The sequence below is a fragment of the Chenopodium album genome, chromosome 23 (assembly GCF_948465745.1).
Source record: "Chenopodium album chromosome 23, dcCheAlbu1.1, whole genome shotgun sequence".
NCBI lineage: Eukaryota > Viridiplantae > Streptophyta > Magnoliopsida > Caryophyllales > Amaranthaceae > Chenopodium > Chenopodium album.
This window is the reverse complement of record NC_137856.1, coordinates 28,932,042-28,948,352: the sequence shown is the minus strand read 5'-3', so window position 1 is coordinate 28,948,352 and position 16,311 is coordinate 28,932,042. Positions and strand designations below refer to the sequence as shown.

The 16,311-nt window shown below is 34.4% G+C and overlaps 1 protein-coding gene and 1 non-coding gene across 2 annotated transcripts; both read right to left on the bottom strand.

Moving 5' to 3' along the window:
- Positions 1-2,076: 2,076 nt before the first annotated feature.
- On the bottom strand, positions 2,077-9,450 carry LOC145607922 (outer envelope pore protein 37, chloroplastic-like). Its single transcript, XM_081663518.1, has 6 exons — positions 8,899-9,450; positions 5,937-6,026; positions 5,441-5,611; positions 5,105-5,199; positions 4,890-5,010; positions 2,077-2,399 (listed from the first exon to the last, which is right to left on the bottom strand). Exons 1-6 carry the CDS (start codon positions 9,358-9,360, stop codon positions 2,268-2,270), a joined length of 1,071 nt encoding a protein of 356 aa, XP_081519644.1. The 5' UTR covers positions 9,361-9,450; the 3' UTR covers positions 2,077-2,267.
- Positions 9,451-9,508: 58 nt separating this feature from the next.
- Positions 9,509-9,582, bottom strand: TRNAI-AAU (transfer RNA isoleucine (anticodon AAU)). The gene has a single exon. It is a non-coding gene; the product is annotated as a tRNA-Ile (tRNA).
- Between the last annotated feature and the right edge of the window lie 6,729 nt (positions 9,583-16,311).

The window sequence follows — 16,311 nt, the reverse complement described above, 5'->3', positions numbered from 1 at the left end:
ATTAATAGTTTGATTTAGGCTAATATGATTTTAATTCAAGTGATCACCAATAATAGTTTTATTTGTGCATTAATAATCAACCAATATAAATTAAACATGTTTAGGGTTAATTTAATGATTGCATATTAGTCAGAAAGCGCACATGAATATGAGAAGAATAAAGTAGAGGCCTATTTTAGGGCGGGTTCAATCTCTTTTAGGTTGGATTCGTACCTTCATCTCCGAATATTTAGTCATAATTTTAGACCATTATGGAGTTAGCGATCTCTAGGATCGTGAAGGGGTGTAACCTTCACCCTGTGAACGGTTTACAAGTTCCTAAAACTTGTTGGCGACTCTTTTGCTCTTGTATCCTTCCCTTTAGATGCCACCATGCTTGAGTGTATGATTACAGTGGGGTTCAAGTTTGGGATGCTTGAATATTCCCTACAACTATGAAGAAAAAAAAGTATCTACAAACAGTTTGTTGTATGTTGTAATAAGGATGGCGATATTTTGGGGTTGCTAAACGCAGCCTAGATTTACTTAACGTAACCCTTTTTCCCCTTATTTCTCAACCCTCACAAAGCTCTAAAATTTAAATTTCCTCTCTTTTACCTAAATATAAAATCTTAATAAAACTTAAAATATTTGCAATATAAGTACTACATACAATTTAAAATACTCATTGGCTAGAATTGCAATGAATGATTATTGTTAGCCTAGGTCTATCAATTATTTTGACTTGAAGGATCTCAAAATTGATCTAAGTCTTCAACCTTTTTTTATTTTTTATTTTTATTTTTTGAGTACATTTCATGTAAAATGAGTGAACAAGATAGGCCCTTTTTGGTTACATACTTACATTGAACAAAATTAGAGTATCAATTTCACGCATATTGAACAAAATAGTGTACTCTATTTCACACATATTGAACAAAATAGAATACTGTATTTCGCACAAATTAAGCAAAATTCTATGCTCTATTCCACACAAATTGAACAAAATCCTTGTGCATTGCATATATAGTTTCAATTTTAGCCCAACTACACAAAACTTTTAGTCTATATAATCTAGATTATTCGTATCCTAATTTGATTTTTTCACTTTAACAAAAAAAATCCCAATATAAAGATTACATACTCTTGATTTCTCAACATGTTTTATCTGTGCTTCTCTTAGACAAAAAATGCAGCCCTTATTATTCAACTGATACCAAAAATTATGGAAAACAGGATGAAAATACACAAATTTAAATTTAATTTGCACATCGTACTACAAAATTTCGTCTCTTTTGAATCTAAGAATAAATTGTTAAAAGGAATTTAGGGGAATGAATTAACTTTCATTGTTTGATTATTTGACTTTAAAAGTGACAATCCAAAATGAAATGGGGAATGAGATTATGGTATTGATTTGAATGACGCTAAATAAACTGGAATATTGGGTAAATATGAATTGAAAGGGTGAGGATTAAAGTTTTTGGGTTTTTAGGCTGAAAAAAGAGAGCATCAATTAAAAAATGAGGAAGGGAGGAATGGAGGGGGTATATTTGGTTTTTTAGGAGGGTGTGTTAAGTAGATAAAGTTGTATTTAGCAACCGTGTTTTTTTTTCTCTTGTTTGGCCAACCAGTGTCTTAAGCACATGTCATCTTTAGTCGCCATATTTTTCCAACAAATTTAACCCAATGTCTAAAAACTTCTTAAAATTTATTACTTAATAAAACAAAGGAGCATTTTTTTTTTTTTTGAGGGAACAAAGGAGCATTATTTAGTTGGATTTCTTGGACACATTCATCTCACAAGGCAGAGTAATATATACGGAGTATTTTCCTTGCCTTTCAAAAAAGGAAATTAAAATATTACTGTAGCTTCATCTATTTTTTACATACAACACTTTTATTTGTACACTTAGTAACACATAATTTTAACCATAAACTTGAATATTAAATTAATGAATAAAAAATATAAAAACCTTGTTTAATATAAAAAAATAGAGGAAGTAACATATAGAGGTTGCAATACACATCCAAAGTTTGCATGATTTCCATTCGATCTTGCAATTAGAAGTGGAATAAAATCCCAATTATGTGTACTTACGCTTCTCAAATATTCCTCACATTAAATTATACAGAGTATAAGTGCAAATATCAATAAATTACAAAAGAGTTTTATTTGCAGAAACAAAAATGCCTACTGATTAACAACTTCTCTAAATTCATTAGGAAGCTTGAAGACTAAGCGCCCAATAAAAAGGAAAAAAAAAAAAAAATCTACCTAAACTATATCATATATCCCACCTCTTCTTTACCCGAAACATCAAAACTGAGGATCTTATGTCATCCTGAGGCACTTGAAGCATGAATTGCACTTTCATTTTCATTGGTGCAGCTTTAGCTTTACCAGCTTCATCTCCAACCTGGAAAAATAAAATAAAATAAAATTATATAGATTTGTTTACTTCTAATATATAGGAATCATACGTACGAATAGTAAACTTATTTAACCCTACCATCTACCAAACAGACATTTTAAAGACACTATTATTCTCCTCTTCTAAAATACTAAAATATTACCATGATGATGGTCAAGGATAAAATACATAGCGAGCCCTCTGCTCATATTTATCTTGCTAAAATAAGCTTCACGAGGGATCAGCAAATCCAGCAGACACAAATAACTAAGTAACCCAGGATGTTTGAGCAAGGAAATAAATCCTATTAAGAATATAATTCTTTTACTATTTATAGAACGTTTAAGAACATATAATTGTTATTACTAAGATAATTTGTAGAGGCAGAAACATCAACATTCTCCTTAGGAAGCAGGTATCAACCGGTCAGACAAGAGCCCACTACTATTCCTATTTTACAGCTTATATGTTTGAAAAAATCTTACAGTGAAACCATCAAATTTCCCATCGGCATGATGTTTACTCGAGAGGTCCATATTTTAAAGGCACATTCACAATAAAAGATAAATCAAACCTGTAAGGATTTCAACAAAAATAAAAGCAATACTACATAGCTATACTCTCTAAGAACCCAATTTTGCATGTTCCAATGGATTCATTGTGGAGATTGGAGTGCAAAACATTTTATAACCAATTTCCACTTCCAGCAGCAATTTGTGATGCTGTTTTAGTGTCTAACCCCTTTAGACTCTATCCAATTCCCTTGAGCCACCAAGGCTATGATGCTCAGACTTGGACACAAGTGTCGAATGCAGGTAAGGATTCCAAAGTCTGGCGTATTGAATTCTTAGCTAGAGAAGTGGTTATGAGTTCTCAGTATTAGAATATAAATAAAGAGCATGGGACATGGATACTTTGCTTCATTACTATATGTTTAAAGATAAAAATAACCAACTGTCCCCTTTTTCACCAAATTTAAGTGTCCAAATGTTCATACTGTTTGGTGTTTGGGGCATCAAGTATCAGTCACAGGTACTGCATTTGGATTTGGGTTGAAACACAAAATCATTGTAACAAGGTACAATATCTCTCATAAAATACTATCTCCGTCCCACATTAGTTCGAATTATTAATATACAAAGTTTTAGGAAATAAGTTGTGGTTGGATTACTTACTGTTACCTTAATTGAAGTAGATAGGATGGGAGTTAGTGGATTTATATTATTATTTTAATCGAAAAGTAGGTGTTTTAATGAGATAGTAGGCCCAAAAGAAAGGTAGGAAATAAAACGAGTAAGTTGGAAAATTCTACATGGTGGCCTCCAAGTTTCAAGTTTTCTATGTGGTGGCAAGGCTAAAAAAAACATTTTATAAAGTGATTCCCAACTTTAACAAATTCTATCTGATGGCCTTATTTCATTAATTAGTGGCTATTCTAGGATGGAGGGAGTACAACTGGTCACGAAATCATTGCTTTATTTTTGACAAGCTGAAATTCATGCAAAAATTACCTTAAGCGAAGGCAGCAATGAAAAAACCACAATTGCCCATTAATTTACAAGGATGAAAATTGTAAACAAAAAGAGTTCTACACTAAGTGATTGTGGGAGTCTAACGTTACTAAGCTCGTACAATAAGAACTATATTAGCATAATGCATATGGATGCCTGAACAACTTTTCCAGACAGCGTTAGTAAGCAAATTCAAAGACAAACATTCACTTTTACAGATATTTTAAAAGAAAATAACACGTTGAAAATGGTTATAAAACCTATTTTCATCTTGGGAGATATGAAATCAGATCAAAAGAAACCTATTTCTTCTCCAAGTCTTATTTTTCTGAAAATTATGTTCTTGGTCTTCTTGTTTTAATTATGTAAGGGAATGCCTTCAATCCTTCATTGACCTCAGCTATCCCAAGCATTAAATTTACTTTGTAGATTTTTAACTGTTGTGATTTGTGAAGCATTTTCTGCAGCAGATTGAATTTTTTTTTTTTTTTTTTTTTTTTTTTTTTTTTTGGTGAACTTCAGCAGATTGATTTTAGAAAAACAAAATTGTTTGTTTTTTTAAGAGAGAAGGAAATGATTTTAATTAACCAGTTTCTATGCCCAAAAAAAGACAATGATTTGATGATTCAGCTGTATAGTGGATCCACACCAAGCTTGATGCACAAAAATGGAATGATAAACTACCCAACAAGTTCACAAGATGTACACATCTATCTCAAATTCAACTTTGGAACTTAACAAAATCAACCAAAAGAATCTTTTGGCTGAGGACATGTATCCATCCTCCAAGCGTCTTTAGTTATCTTAGTATCACAATGATATAGCAACAATTAAAAAAATTAAAAATAAAAAAGGGGGACAAAAAAAATCCAACCGTAAAAGGGATTCCATAACTGACACATCATTGCAAAGCTAAATTTGGATAAACAATTGAGTATATACGTTGGCAAATGTCAATAACAGGATCAAGACAGGAAAAACTTACCCAAAGTGAAGCCCATCCAAGCCTGACCTCGGAATCATACCCAGCTTTAAACTTATAATCTTTGCCAACAGAATGCTTGTATGCAGTACTCCAATAATTTGTATCAAAGTCGTACCAGTAACTGGAAGCAGTAATTTTACATTGCAAAAAGGGGACCAAGTGAGCTACGTACGTCAAACTCAGGGAGATTAACATATACAGAGAGAAAGATGAACCTTAATTTGTCTGAAGGACCAAAGCGTCGCTTGAATGCAAATGAAACAGCATTTGAAGGCAAAGAAATGCTTGGAATAAATGACATTTCATCATCCTGCACAGAGTTCATTCAGTTCAATAATTCAACTCTGGGACAACAACACAAGAGAAAGCGGGAAAGGTGATAACAAGCAGGAATGTGGAAGTCAGCTCTGAGCCAAGTCAGATCCCTGTATCATTTCCTCCAACAAGTTCATTACATGCAATAAAGTATTGGTGATAAGAAAACTTATATATTAGGAAAAGGGAGCTTCCAAACAATATAACCGAAGCAAAAGTGATGCAAGAAACCTTACCTTATAGGAGTATCTTAGTTTCAAAGTGTCATCACAGTACACAGCAGTGCAAAGCCCATTGAGAATTGAACCTTTTGCAATACCACTTACTGACAAAACTCTCTTCAAATCTTCATCATCTTTCTCTACTAATGAAACTTCACCACAAGGAAACGTTAAAGTTGCCTTTGGCTGCAGCATCACAATCACAGAGTAAAGACATTAGCATTCAGTTGTATTAGGACAGCAACTTAAAAAAGAACATAATGAAACTCTGAAATGAAGAATTTAATCTTCCCAAGAGGCCTACCCCCTTTCTCGCAGTTTAGGATAGCATACCAACAAAACACAGAACCAAATATGGACAAGGGCAAAAACTGACAACCAACTGACCTCCCCAAAACTGACAGTAGTGACAGATGGAAAGGAAAAAGGCCATTAAGTCATAATTTGGATCACCAACTGCTAAAACTAGCCAATTAGGAAATAGGACACACTAAGAACCAAATGAGCTCACCAGACCAATAGAAGGAAAATCAGTGGCCAGTTCAAACTTGTAGCCTGGATCAGAGAGATTTGCTGCCAATGAAACTTCTCCCTGTCGAGCCTGTAATTATGGAAGTCGTGTCAGTTCACAAAAGTCATTCTTTAGTTGATGATGAAATCACAGCCATCAGTAGTGTGTCAAACACCAAATAAGAAATAGAAATTCCTATCAAAATAAGATGGGCAACAATTGAATGGACAAAAATCAAATAGCTGTGCAGTAATTTCTATGAATTCTAGCCAAAATTTTCTTTAAGTATACAAAGTGTCAATTAAAATGTATTTTGACAGAAATTGTACATAACAGCACACATAGTATAATAACACAGAGAGAACCACCTATTCTTTCCTTTTTCAAATATCTCAGAAAAGCACGGATGATATTCAGCTCCAACTGAGCATATCACCACTACCAAATATTGGAATACAAAGATTAAAATCAAACAATGATTTTAATGCCTTAACATTGCCAGACAAAGAGCCCCGTTATTTACAATCAATATCTTAATGATAAAGTTATAAAAGCGAACACCAGATTGACAAAGCTTATGGCTCTCTTACTGTCTTACTAATTTCCAATTCAAAGAGCACCATGAACTCTTCAAACGCAGCAGAAAGTTAAAATAAAAATACAAATACTATTATGTATCACCAAACATTAGCTCTTGGGGTGATGGCAGACAAACACCAATAAAATAAATCACCCAAAATATGGCAGAAATAGCTAAAGGATCAAGGATGGCCCTGCTTCAGATCTATCAACGAATATGATGTACCAGATAATTTTCAAGATATGTGAAAATAAATGGTTCTGGAGTTGTCCAAGGTGATACTATTATAGTTTGAATGTGATAAGAAACTGGTGTGCAACATAATCACATGTAGCTGAGCAGAATATTAATTTATATGGAAGAAGAATCTGATTCCATAAAGCAACTATGTGCATCCTCCCCCCCACACACACAAAACCATCATCCACCTAACCCTCCACAATGCGGAATAAAGTGAAAAGGAGATTCATTACGTACAAACTACAAAGCACAGTGACGACGACCAAAAAAAAAAAAAAAAAGGATCTGTTATTTTATGATCTGCTTAGATGCACATAATGAACTGAATGGTCAAAATAAAACAAAATGATCTAAAATGAGGATAATCTCACACTCTCGAAGAAGGTACTACAATTTACCTGACACATCTGTCATTCTGGCATCCTAGTCAAAGAAGCAGAACCAATTACAAAACAATCTCAAAGTATATGCAAAATGTACAGATAGCATTGTAAAATAATTTAGATTGTTAAAATGAACATCGCATGAAAAAAGATCATCTAACGTGAAGGAGAGAGAGACAAGGTGGAGGGGGCATCAGAGACCTTCGCATCATAAGCAGCTCTCAGCTGCAATCTGGAGCTAATGTGGAGTAAACCTTTAACCAGTGAATTCTTCTCATTCAAATAATAGTGCATAGAGAAGTTCCTTGTCAATAAGCTGAGTTCAGGCCTGTAGGTTTCACCCTTCTTGTTATTCTGGTTTGATTAGCATGGGTGCCTAGTCAAATGCCAATTGAAGCTAAAAATGATCCATACTACGGTTCTCACATAATGTAACGTATCCCACATATAACCTCTAAACTCAAAGCTTCAAAGAGTAATGACCAAGATCAACAAAGAACAAGTTCAATTATTTTAATCAGAAGACACGTGGCATTGACTATATTTTTATAATTTTTTTTTTTAAAAAAAAAACCATCATGAAATTCTATACTTAACCATCCAAAATTAAAATAATGACATTTACCCCAAGGGGTAAAAAAAAAACCAAGAGTAATGACCCTTAATCTGTACTATTTGGATAGGCAACAATAAAATAAAATAAAAGATCAGCTGCCAGTTAAAAAAGCAATAAAGACCGTTGGTTTTGATTTCCCTACAACATTCACAAAAGAAAAATGCAACATCATATAAAGTATCTTATTGTTTATGGTCTGAACATGAGTAATTAGTACCCTATTTATAAAGAAAAGCCCAAGCGACATGGCAACATACTCAAGCACTTAGTTGAATCAACACTCAAAAGAACTTTAAATACTACGTATTAAAAAGAAGCAAATGTTTATAGCATATATTGGGCCAAAATTATGGATATTCTTCAAAAAATACCCAAGTTGGACACTTGGACACGTGGACGTGTACCCGTGTTACACATGGTACCTTAGTCCGAGTAAAAAAGGTAATATCAGACAAGGTATGCACAGTTTCCAAGTTGAGCCTCAGTCTCACTCAGAAGTCAGGCATAGTTAGTTAGACATTTTCCCGCAAAGCAATCTATGCGCAATTTCTCATAGCATCTCAGCAAGAACACAAGTGTGTTGCCCATCATTAGACTCCTTGCCCTACCATTCTTCAAGCTCACAACTTTATACACAATATAAAACTTGCCGAACAATTCACAAAAACGAGGCGCCATCACTAAAAAGACCAACAGCCATGATGCATTTTCGTAATACCATATGCCAAAAAAGCAATTTGCTTCCCATTGATTTAGCTACAATCAGAAGGTAAAAAATGACAATCTTTCGCAGCACAACATCACATATAGTAATCAAAACTCAAAATCCACCACAAGAAACCTAATTTCGAGTCAATTCATAGAAACATATTCCAAATTCAAACCATCTACCCTACATTCCTACCAAAAAAGTACAATTTACCATAAAACCAAATTCAAGTACTCCAACCAATAACAGCCACACCCTTACCACCAAATCATCAATTGGCGATCACGAGTACATGCAACACTAATTAATTCATTATGAACCCTAACCCACCAAATCATCCGAAATTCCAATTCGATAATTTCCAATTCAATAACAAACTCCAAAACAATACAATCAATTAATCAAACATAAAATAAAAAAGAAAAGAGAATAACCTGGATATTATGAGCAGCCTTAAGTTTAAGATTAGGGCCAACATCAAGGAACCCTTTAACCAACGCATTCTGCTCCTCAACATCGTAATGAATAGCAAGATGCTTCGTAATAAGCGCGATTTGCGGCTCAGCAACTTCACCCTTGGGATTATTATGGAAAGTGAATTTCAATTTCGCCAATCCATTGAAAAGCTTCGACGATACTTTGTGGAAGAACACCGAGCTTTCGCTGTCGAATTCTGTTGTTACCCTCAACGGCGGACGTTTCTGGAAGGAGAACAGCCCAAACGCCGGCGATTTCTGCGACGACGGCGGTAGATTTTCCGGCGACGGAGGGAGATTTTCCGGCGAAGAAAACGGCGGCGGAGGAGGAGGAGGTTGGGGTTGGAAGGAGGAAGGGCCGCTGAAGAGGATGAGGGAGTCTTGGGGATTAGGGTTTGGAGGTGTTTCAGTGGTCGCCATTGATGGAGGTTTGAGGTGAGTGAGAAGAGAGTGGATGGAAATGGTTTGAGGAGAGAGAAAGTTGGAATTTTTATTTTGTTTTTTGTTGGTGAAAATGTAAAAGGAAAAGGAGAGTGAATAGTGATGTATGAGGGAGAAAATTTAAAAATGGCCCATGCAGGTCTCGAACCTGCGACCTCCGCGTTATTAGCACGGCGCTCTAACCAGCTGAGCTAATGGGCCGGTTTGGAATTTGTGATTTGGATTTTGAAATTGTTCTGAGATTTAAAATGTTTAAAAAACTCTTTTAACAGTTGAAAGAATTTTCAAGGTCAAAAGATGGGCCAATATCTTACAGGTCAACTCTATTTGAGTTAGCAAGTTAGTTTTTTTGTAAAAAAAAATTTACTGTACATGATATATACACTTAAAAACTATTCTAAAGTGTCTTTAGTAAAGGTTGAGTTTTTTAGAAAAACTTTACGTGTCATCAATGACAATAACAAGTGTCTGTTTGTACTTTTAACCTAATTATTTGGTAAAGTATTGTACAAATATAAATATTCATTCTCTTCTCATCAACTCTTTGCTTATTGTAAAACATCACATCTATCAATAAGCAAATCCAATGAAAAAACTTTTGCAGACTCATAACGGAATCTCAATCCGCAATGGTACTCAGGCTGAATGGAGTCTACCTCAGACGGGCTACAAAAAAGTCAACACTGATGGAAGAGCGAAAATATGGCAGGTGGAGGTGGAGTGATTCGAAATGATGATGGTTCGTGACTGGCCTGGTGGGTTTCACTCTGAAGCTGAGGGCTGTCTCTCATCCTTCATGCTAAAAGGCATGCAAATGCTGTTGCTCATGGCTTGGCAAAAATGGGTGCTCAAATGACTCAAGGGGATGACATCAAGTACTACTATTACCTCCCACGGCATGTTGCAGATGTCTTCGCCAAAGATCGTAAGAGGGACTAGTAGATCTAGTTCGTATGGACAGGCTCCTGGGTTCATGCCTGCTCGCTTCCCATCCCTGCTGCTACACTACTTCAGCTGCTGTTGTTTGTTGTGTTGTCTTTATGGTTTTAGGGAAGGCTGCTTCCTTTTAAGTACTCTGCTTTTGTAGTGAACAGCTTTAAGCTGTCTAAAGGCCTTTAGGCTATATCTATAATACTAGTATTTCTCTGGTGTGTGTTAAAAAAAATCCAATACATGATAGAGTAGAAAATGTAGTTCATTAAATAGCAAGCTGCCTTCTTCGTACCTCACAAATTGATGTTGCATGTATTATCATAGGGGCAACCATTCTCTACGGCATGCGTTTTAATAAAGAGGTTAAATAAGGCCACTGAACAAATTAGCTAAAATAATTGACTTGAACACCGTTATGCTACTCAGGCTATTCATTTCTATTCATGTACATGTGTTGCACCCTTATTACTTGGACATGAGTGCCACTTGGACACTTCACTTTTAATTGAAAATCATGAAATTACTTTACAAAATAGCTGAATTGAACACTTGAACAACCGAACCTGAATCCATGTAACATAGCAAAGAACACATGTCTCTCTTACCGATGTTCAAATTAGATAGGCAAATTTCTCCATTTACCTCTTATAATTTTTTTTTCTTAAAAATGCATGCTAAGTAAACATATTACACTTGTTCAAAACAGAAGAAGTTTTAGGTGTATTGGAAGTTTCGCCAAAACAATGTCCTTTTTTTCATTTTCTAGGGATATTAAGATGAGCTTATTTACGAGAAAATAGATGTTAATATTGCATATAAACAAATTTTGTTAATATAAGGGTGCCAATGTCATTTTCATATGTAAGTTAGGGGCAACATGGTAACTTGAATGATTTTAGAAGTTTGTCCGTCAATAACACCGTTAAAGTGAGAAAATGAATTTAAAGGGTCCTCTCTCTCCTTTCCCAAACTGAATTTTCTCTCTCCACCCCAAGCTGATTTTTCACCCTCCTCATGTTTGAAGATCATCTTTCACGGCAAACACTTGTCCCCTTTAAGGTTAATTATTCCCTTCATTTTATATTTTTTTCTTAGAGTTTTCTTAAAATTCGGCGGCGAAGCCGCTGCTACCGTCGATAGGTATGAGAAGGTGAAGAAATAAAAGTTGAATTTACAAAGATTTTGCCGCCATCACCATTGATAAGTGCGAAAAGGTGAACAAATAAAAGCTGAATTTACAAAGATTATGGATGATGAATTGATAAGTCAAAAAGAATTGTAGTTGCAAACAATCAGAAACATGGTCGACTTTCATGGAGTCCATGAATTTGAAGAATACCATCTTCCTCACTTGTTTGTTTTTACTATTTTCTCACTCCTCTAAAACCCAAATACTTTTTCTTTGTTGATATCATTGAAATTCAGGCAACGGCGTTAAGTAACAAGAATATAAATGTCATGTCATCAAAACAATATTATAACAATATAATACAAACTCCAAGGTTACTATTTTCAAATATGCCACTATATTAACAAGATATATTAATATGCCATATTAACCGGGGCTAGCTCCTTATTTACCTTTCTCATTCTCAAAGGTTCAAGTTTTTACAAAGTTGAATGACACACTTGTAACAATAATTCTTTTGTTGAGAAAAATTACAAGTGAAGTTCACATGAGCATGTAAACTAGTACAATAATTTGTAACAAAGTACAATCATGCAAAATATTTTAATAAGAAAATTTGCCTATAAAAGGCAAGTTCACTATTGTGAACTACACAAGCAAAAAAATAACCGGAGTAATACTACTACACTACTTTTACTTCTTTACTTCTCTTACTCTCCAACATCTTTCTATTGGTAAAATATTTAACACGTTATCAGCACCAGTTTCCAGTCAGGTATATTTATACCTACTTCTAAAAATTATAACAAATAATACTATCTACTTCTAAATGTTTCGAGGAGTATGCTCTATAGTTGCCCATATTTGGGATCCTCTATACCAGAAACTCAAACATTTAATGTATTATATATACCTCAAAAACAACAGTGAAAGTTCTCTTACTTGTGAATTCATTACTATCATCTTTTGTTTTATTCATGTTGATGTTTCTTTGTTTGATTCATGTTGATATTACATACTCATTTTACGTAAATTTTTGATCTTAGTTATTATAATTGCTAAGTAGTAACTTTGCATGCATATTATTAACTAGATTAACAAAAAGATGCAGCCTTTTATACTTATTTTTTTTTTCACTTTTATATACTTTTTGTGTTTCTTTCCGTTTTCGAACCCATGATCTTTTATAGATATTAGGGCTCTCGGACCACTATGGCTTGCATTCCCAGTGTGATAACCTTTTACAGTTATAAATATATATATATGGACCATAATTTTATGCCAGTACATTAGACTATTAAATGATATATTTACAGTTGTACAAAACAGTAACGGATAAACCTACCTCTATAAAAGGCGGATTTTTCCCCCAATTTCACCACAAATCCCTTATCCCTTCCCACTTTTTATCCAAAAAAAAAAAAAATCACCTAAAAATTTTATCACCCCCTTCTTCTCCGATATGTTCCCCGACGACGGCAACCAGAACACCCAAAACACCCACAACTTCACCTTTAAAGAAGATTTAAGGAAGATAAAACAATATTTCCTTCTAATTACGGCGCTTGTAGTTCTATTAGTAGCAATATTAGTTTTTGTCATTATGTATAAGTAAAACTCACTTATTTTGTCGTTTTAGTATATTAAAAGCTTGTTTTTGTTTTATTATGTTTGTTGTTATTAATCATCATTGTATAATATTACCGTTATCATTATAATTGTTGTTACTACTGTTATTGTTGTCGTTTTGTTTTTTTTTTTGCAACTAACATGATTAATTTTTGTCTAATCATATAATTACTCACAATAATAAACCAAGGGGGAGAAAAGATTATATTATTTCTGGTTTATTATTATATTAAATTTAATTATCACGTGTCTTATTAACTTAACTATAAATATGGAAGAACTAAACATGTGAGTTGTACGTATAATTTGTTATTATAAACTAATTATAACGTAATTTGTTGTAGCTAAAATGGGAGACCTTATGAAAAGACAGTTCAGCATCTTAGATTTATCTGGAAAGAAATTTCTGGAATGGAAAGTGGATGCAATGATGAATTTGAAAGCTCAAGGCTTGGAGCACACTGTTAAAGAAAATAAAAGTCCCTCTGGTCAAACAACTGATACTACCACTTCTGCAATGACTGTTGCAAAACCTGTTACTGAACAAGATAAGGCAAAAGCCTTAGTGTTGTTAAGGCATCATTTACATGAAGGCCTTAAAACTGAGTACATGATGGTTGAAGATCCCAAAGAATTATGGGATTGCCTTAATGAAAGATTTGGACACCACAAAAGGGTGCTCCTTCCTAAGGCATTATTTGATTGGACAAATTTACGGTTCCAGGATTTCAAATCTGTAATTGATTATAATTCAACCATACATGAGATAGTGTCTATATTGAGATACTGTGATCATCCAGTTTCGGATGAACAGATGATTGAAAAAACACTCACTACCTTTCATGCAAGCAATATACTGTTGCAAGAACAGTACCGTGAAAGAGGTTTTAAAAGGTTCAATGAATTAATGAGTGTATTGCTTGTTGCGGAACAAAATAGTGAACTTTTGTTGAAAAATCATAACCTGAGACCAACTGGGTCTTTGGCCACTCATCATGAGACAAATGCAACAAATTCCTATCCACCCGAGTCAAATGCTACAAGAAGAGGTGGACGTGGAAATTACAATGGCCGTGGAAGAGGCCGTGGAAATTATCGCGGACGCGGCCGTGGTCGTGGTAGAAACAATTTTCTAAGAAACAGTAATTTCAAAAATTTTGAAAAACAGAAGGGGCAGTCATCTGGAAGCCACAAACAAACTCCTTCGAAAGGAAAAGACACATGTTACAGATGTGGCATGACAGGACATTGGGGACGTACTTGTCGTACAGCCAAACATTTGGTAGATCTTTACCAGGCTTCTGTAAAGGGCAAAGAGAAAAATGCAGAAGCAAATTATGTTCATGAGGAAAATGCTCCTTGTCCCAGCCTTGATGTATCCGATTATTTCATGGATAATGCTGAAATTGGAAATGATTTCATTCTTGGAGAAAACAACAATGCTTAGGTTTCTCATCTACTAATGTAACATATGCTATGTTTTAATGTATTTTCTTTATGTTCTGTATTTTAAATTTCTAGTCATGTACTTTTAGTCACTATCATCAATAAAAGATTGTATAATATTATTCTAAACTAATCTCAAATTTATTTTATGAAGATATGGATCTACCTGAAGTTAGTTCCGAATATCAATGTCTTTTGGACAGTGGAACAACGCACACTATTTTAAAGGATAGAAATTATTTTTCACAACTAAAGTTGTTTCAAGCAAATGTGAACACTATTTCCGGGTCAGCTAAATTAATTGAAGGATCTGGAAAGGCTTGTATAATGCTTCCAAATGGAACAAAATTAATAATCAATAATGCTTTATATTCGAGTAAATCTCGAAGAAATCTCATAAGCTTTAAAGACGTACGCCAAAATGGCTATCATCTAGAAACAATGATGACAGATCAAAAAGAGTATATATGTCTCACGGCAGAAAAACATGGCAAGAAACATATATATGAGAAATTGCCAGCATACTCTTCGGGGTTATATCGTATAAACATACGACCCGTGGAAATCAATATGGTATCTAACCAGAAGTTAGATGACAAACATTTGATTATCTTATGGCATGATCGTTTGGGACACCCAGCAACTGGGATGATGCAAAGAATAATAGCACATTCAGTTGGACATTCAATAAGAAATGTCAAAATTCCCCGATCAGATGAATTAACATGCTCTGCATGTTCACTTGGCAAATTAATAATAAGGCCATCCATGAGCAAAATTGCTACTGAATCTCCAAAATTCTTGGAAAGAATTCAGGGAGATATATGTGGGCCAATTAATCCAGCATGTGGACCATTTCGATATTTCATGGTTTTAATTGATGCTTCTACACGATGGTCACATGTTAGTCTACTTTCAAGTAGAAATGTTGCCTTTGCAAAATTACTTGCCCAAATCATCAAATTAAGAGCACAATTCCCAGATCATACAATAAAGAGAATAAGACTTGACAATGCTGGGGAATTTACATCCCAAACATTTAATGATTATTGTATGTCAATTGGAATTGATGTCGAACACCCAGTAGCTCATGTTCATACACAAAATGGTCTGGCTGAATCACTAATTAAGAGATTACAAATGATTGCAAGACCATTATTAATGAGGTCAAGATTGCCACCATCTGCTTGGGGACATGCTATAATACATGCAGCAGCGCTAATTAGATTGAGACCTACAGCTTATCATAAATTCTCACCACTACAGCTTGTTTGTGGTCGAGAACCAAGTATCTCACATCTAAAAATCTTTGGTTGTGCTGTATATGTTCCCATTGCTCCACCCCAACGAACGAAAATGGGTCCACAAAGAAGACTGGGAATTTATGTCGGGTTTGAATCCCCTTCTATAATTAAATATCTTGAACCACTGACTGGTGACTTATTTACGGCTAGATTTGCGGATTGTCACTTTAATGAAACAGTATTCCCAGTCTTAGGGGGAGAGAAAGTGGACCCACGTAAGAAAGAAATTGAACTTATTTGGAATGCAACACAACTGTTGATGTTAGATCCACGAACAAATATGTGTGAACAAGAAGTCAAGAAAATTGTTCATTTACAAAGTGTTGCAAATCAATTGCCTGATGCATTTGTAGACACAAAGAAGGTGACAAAATCACATATACCAGCAGAAAATGCCCCTGCACGTATTGAAATCCCAACTGGTAATAAGGCCATAGAAAATGAATCTCAGGCACGCAGAAAGCGTGGAAGACCACTTGGTTCAAAAGA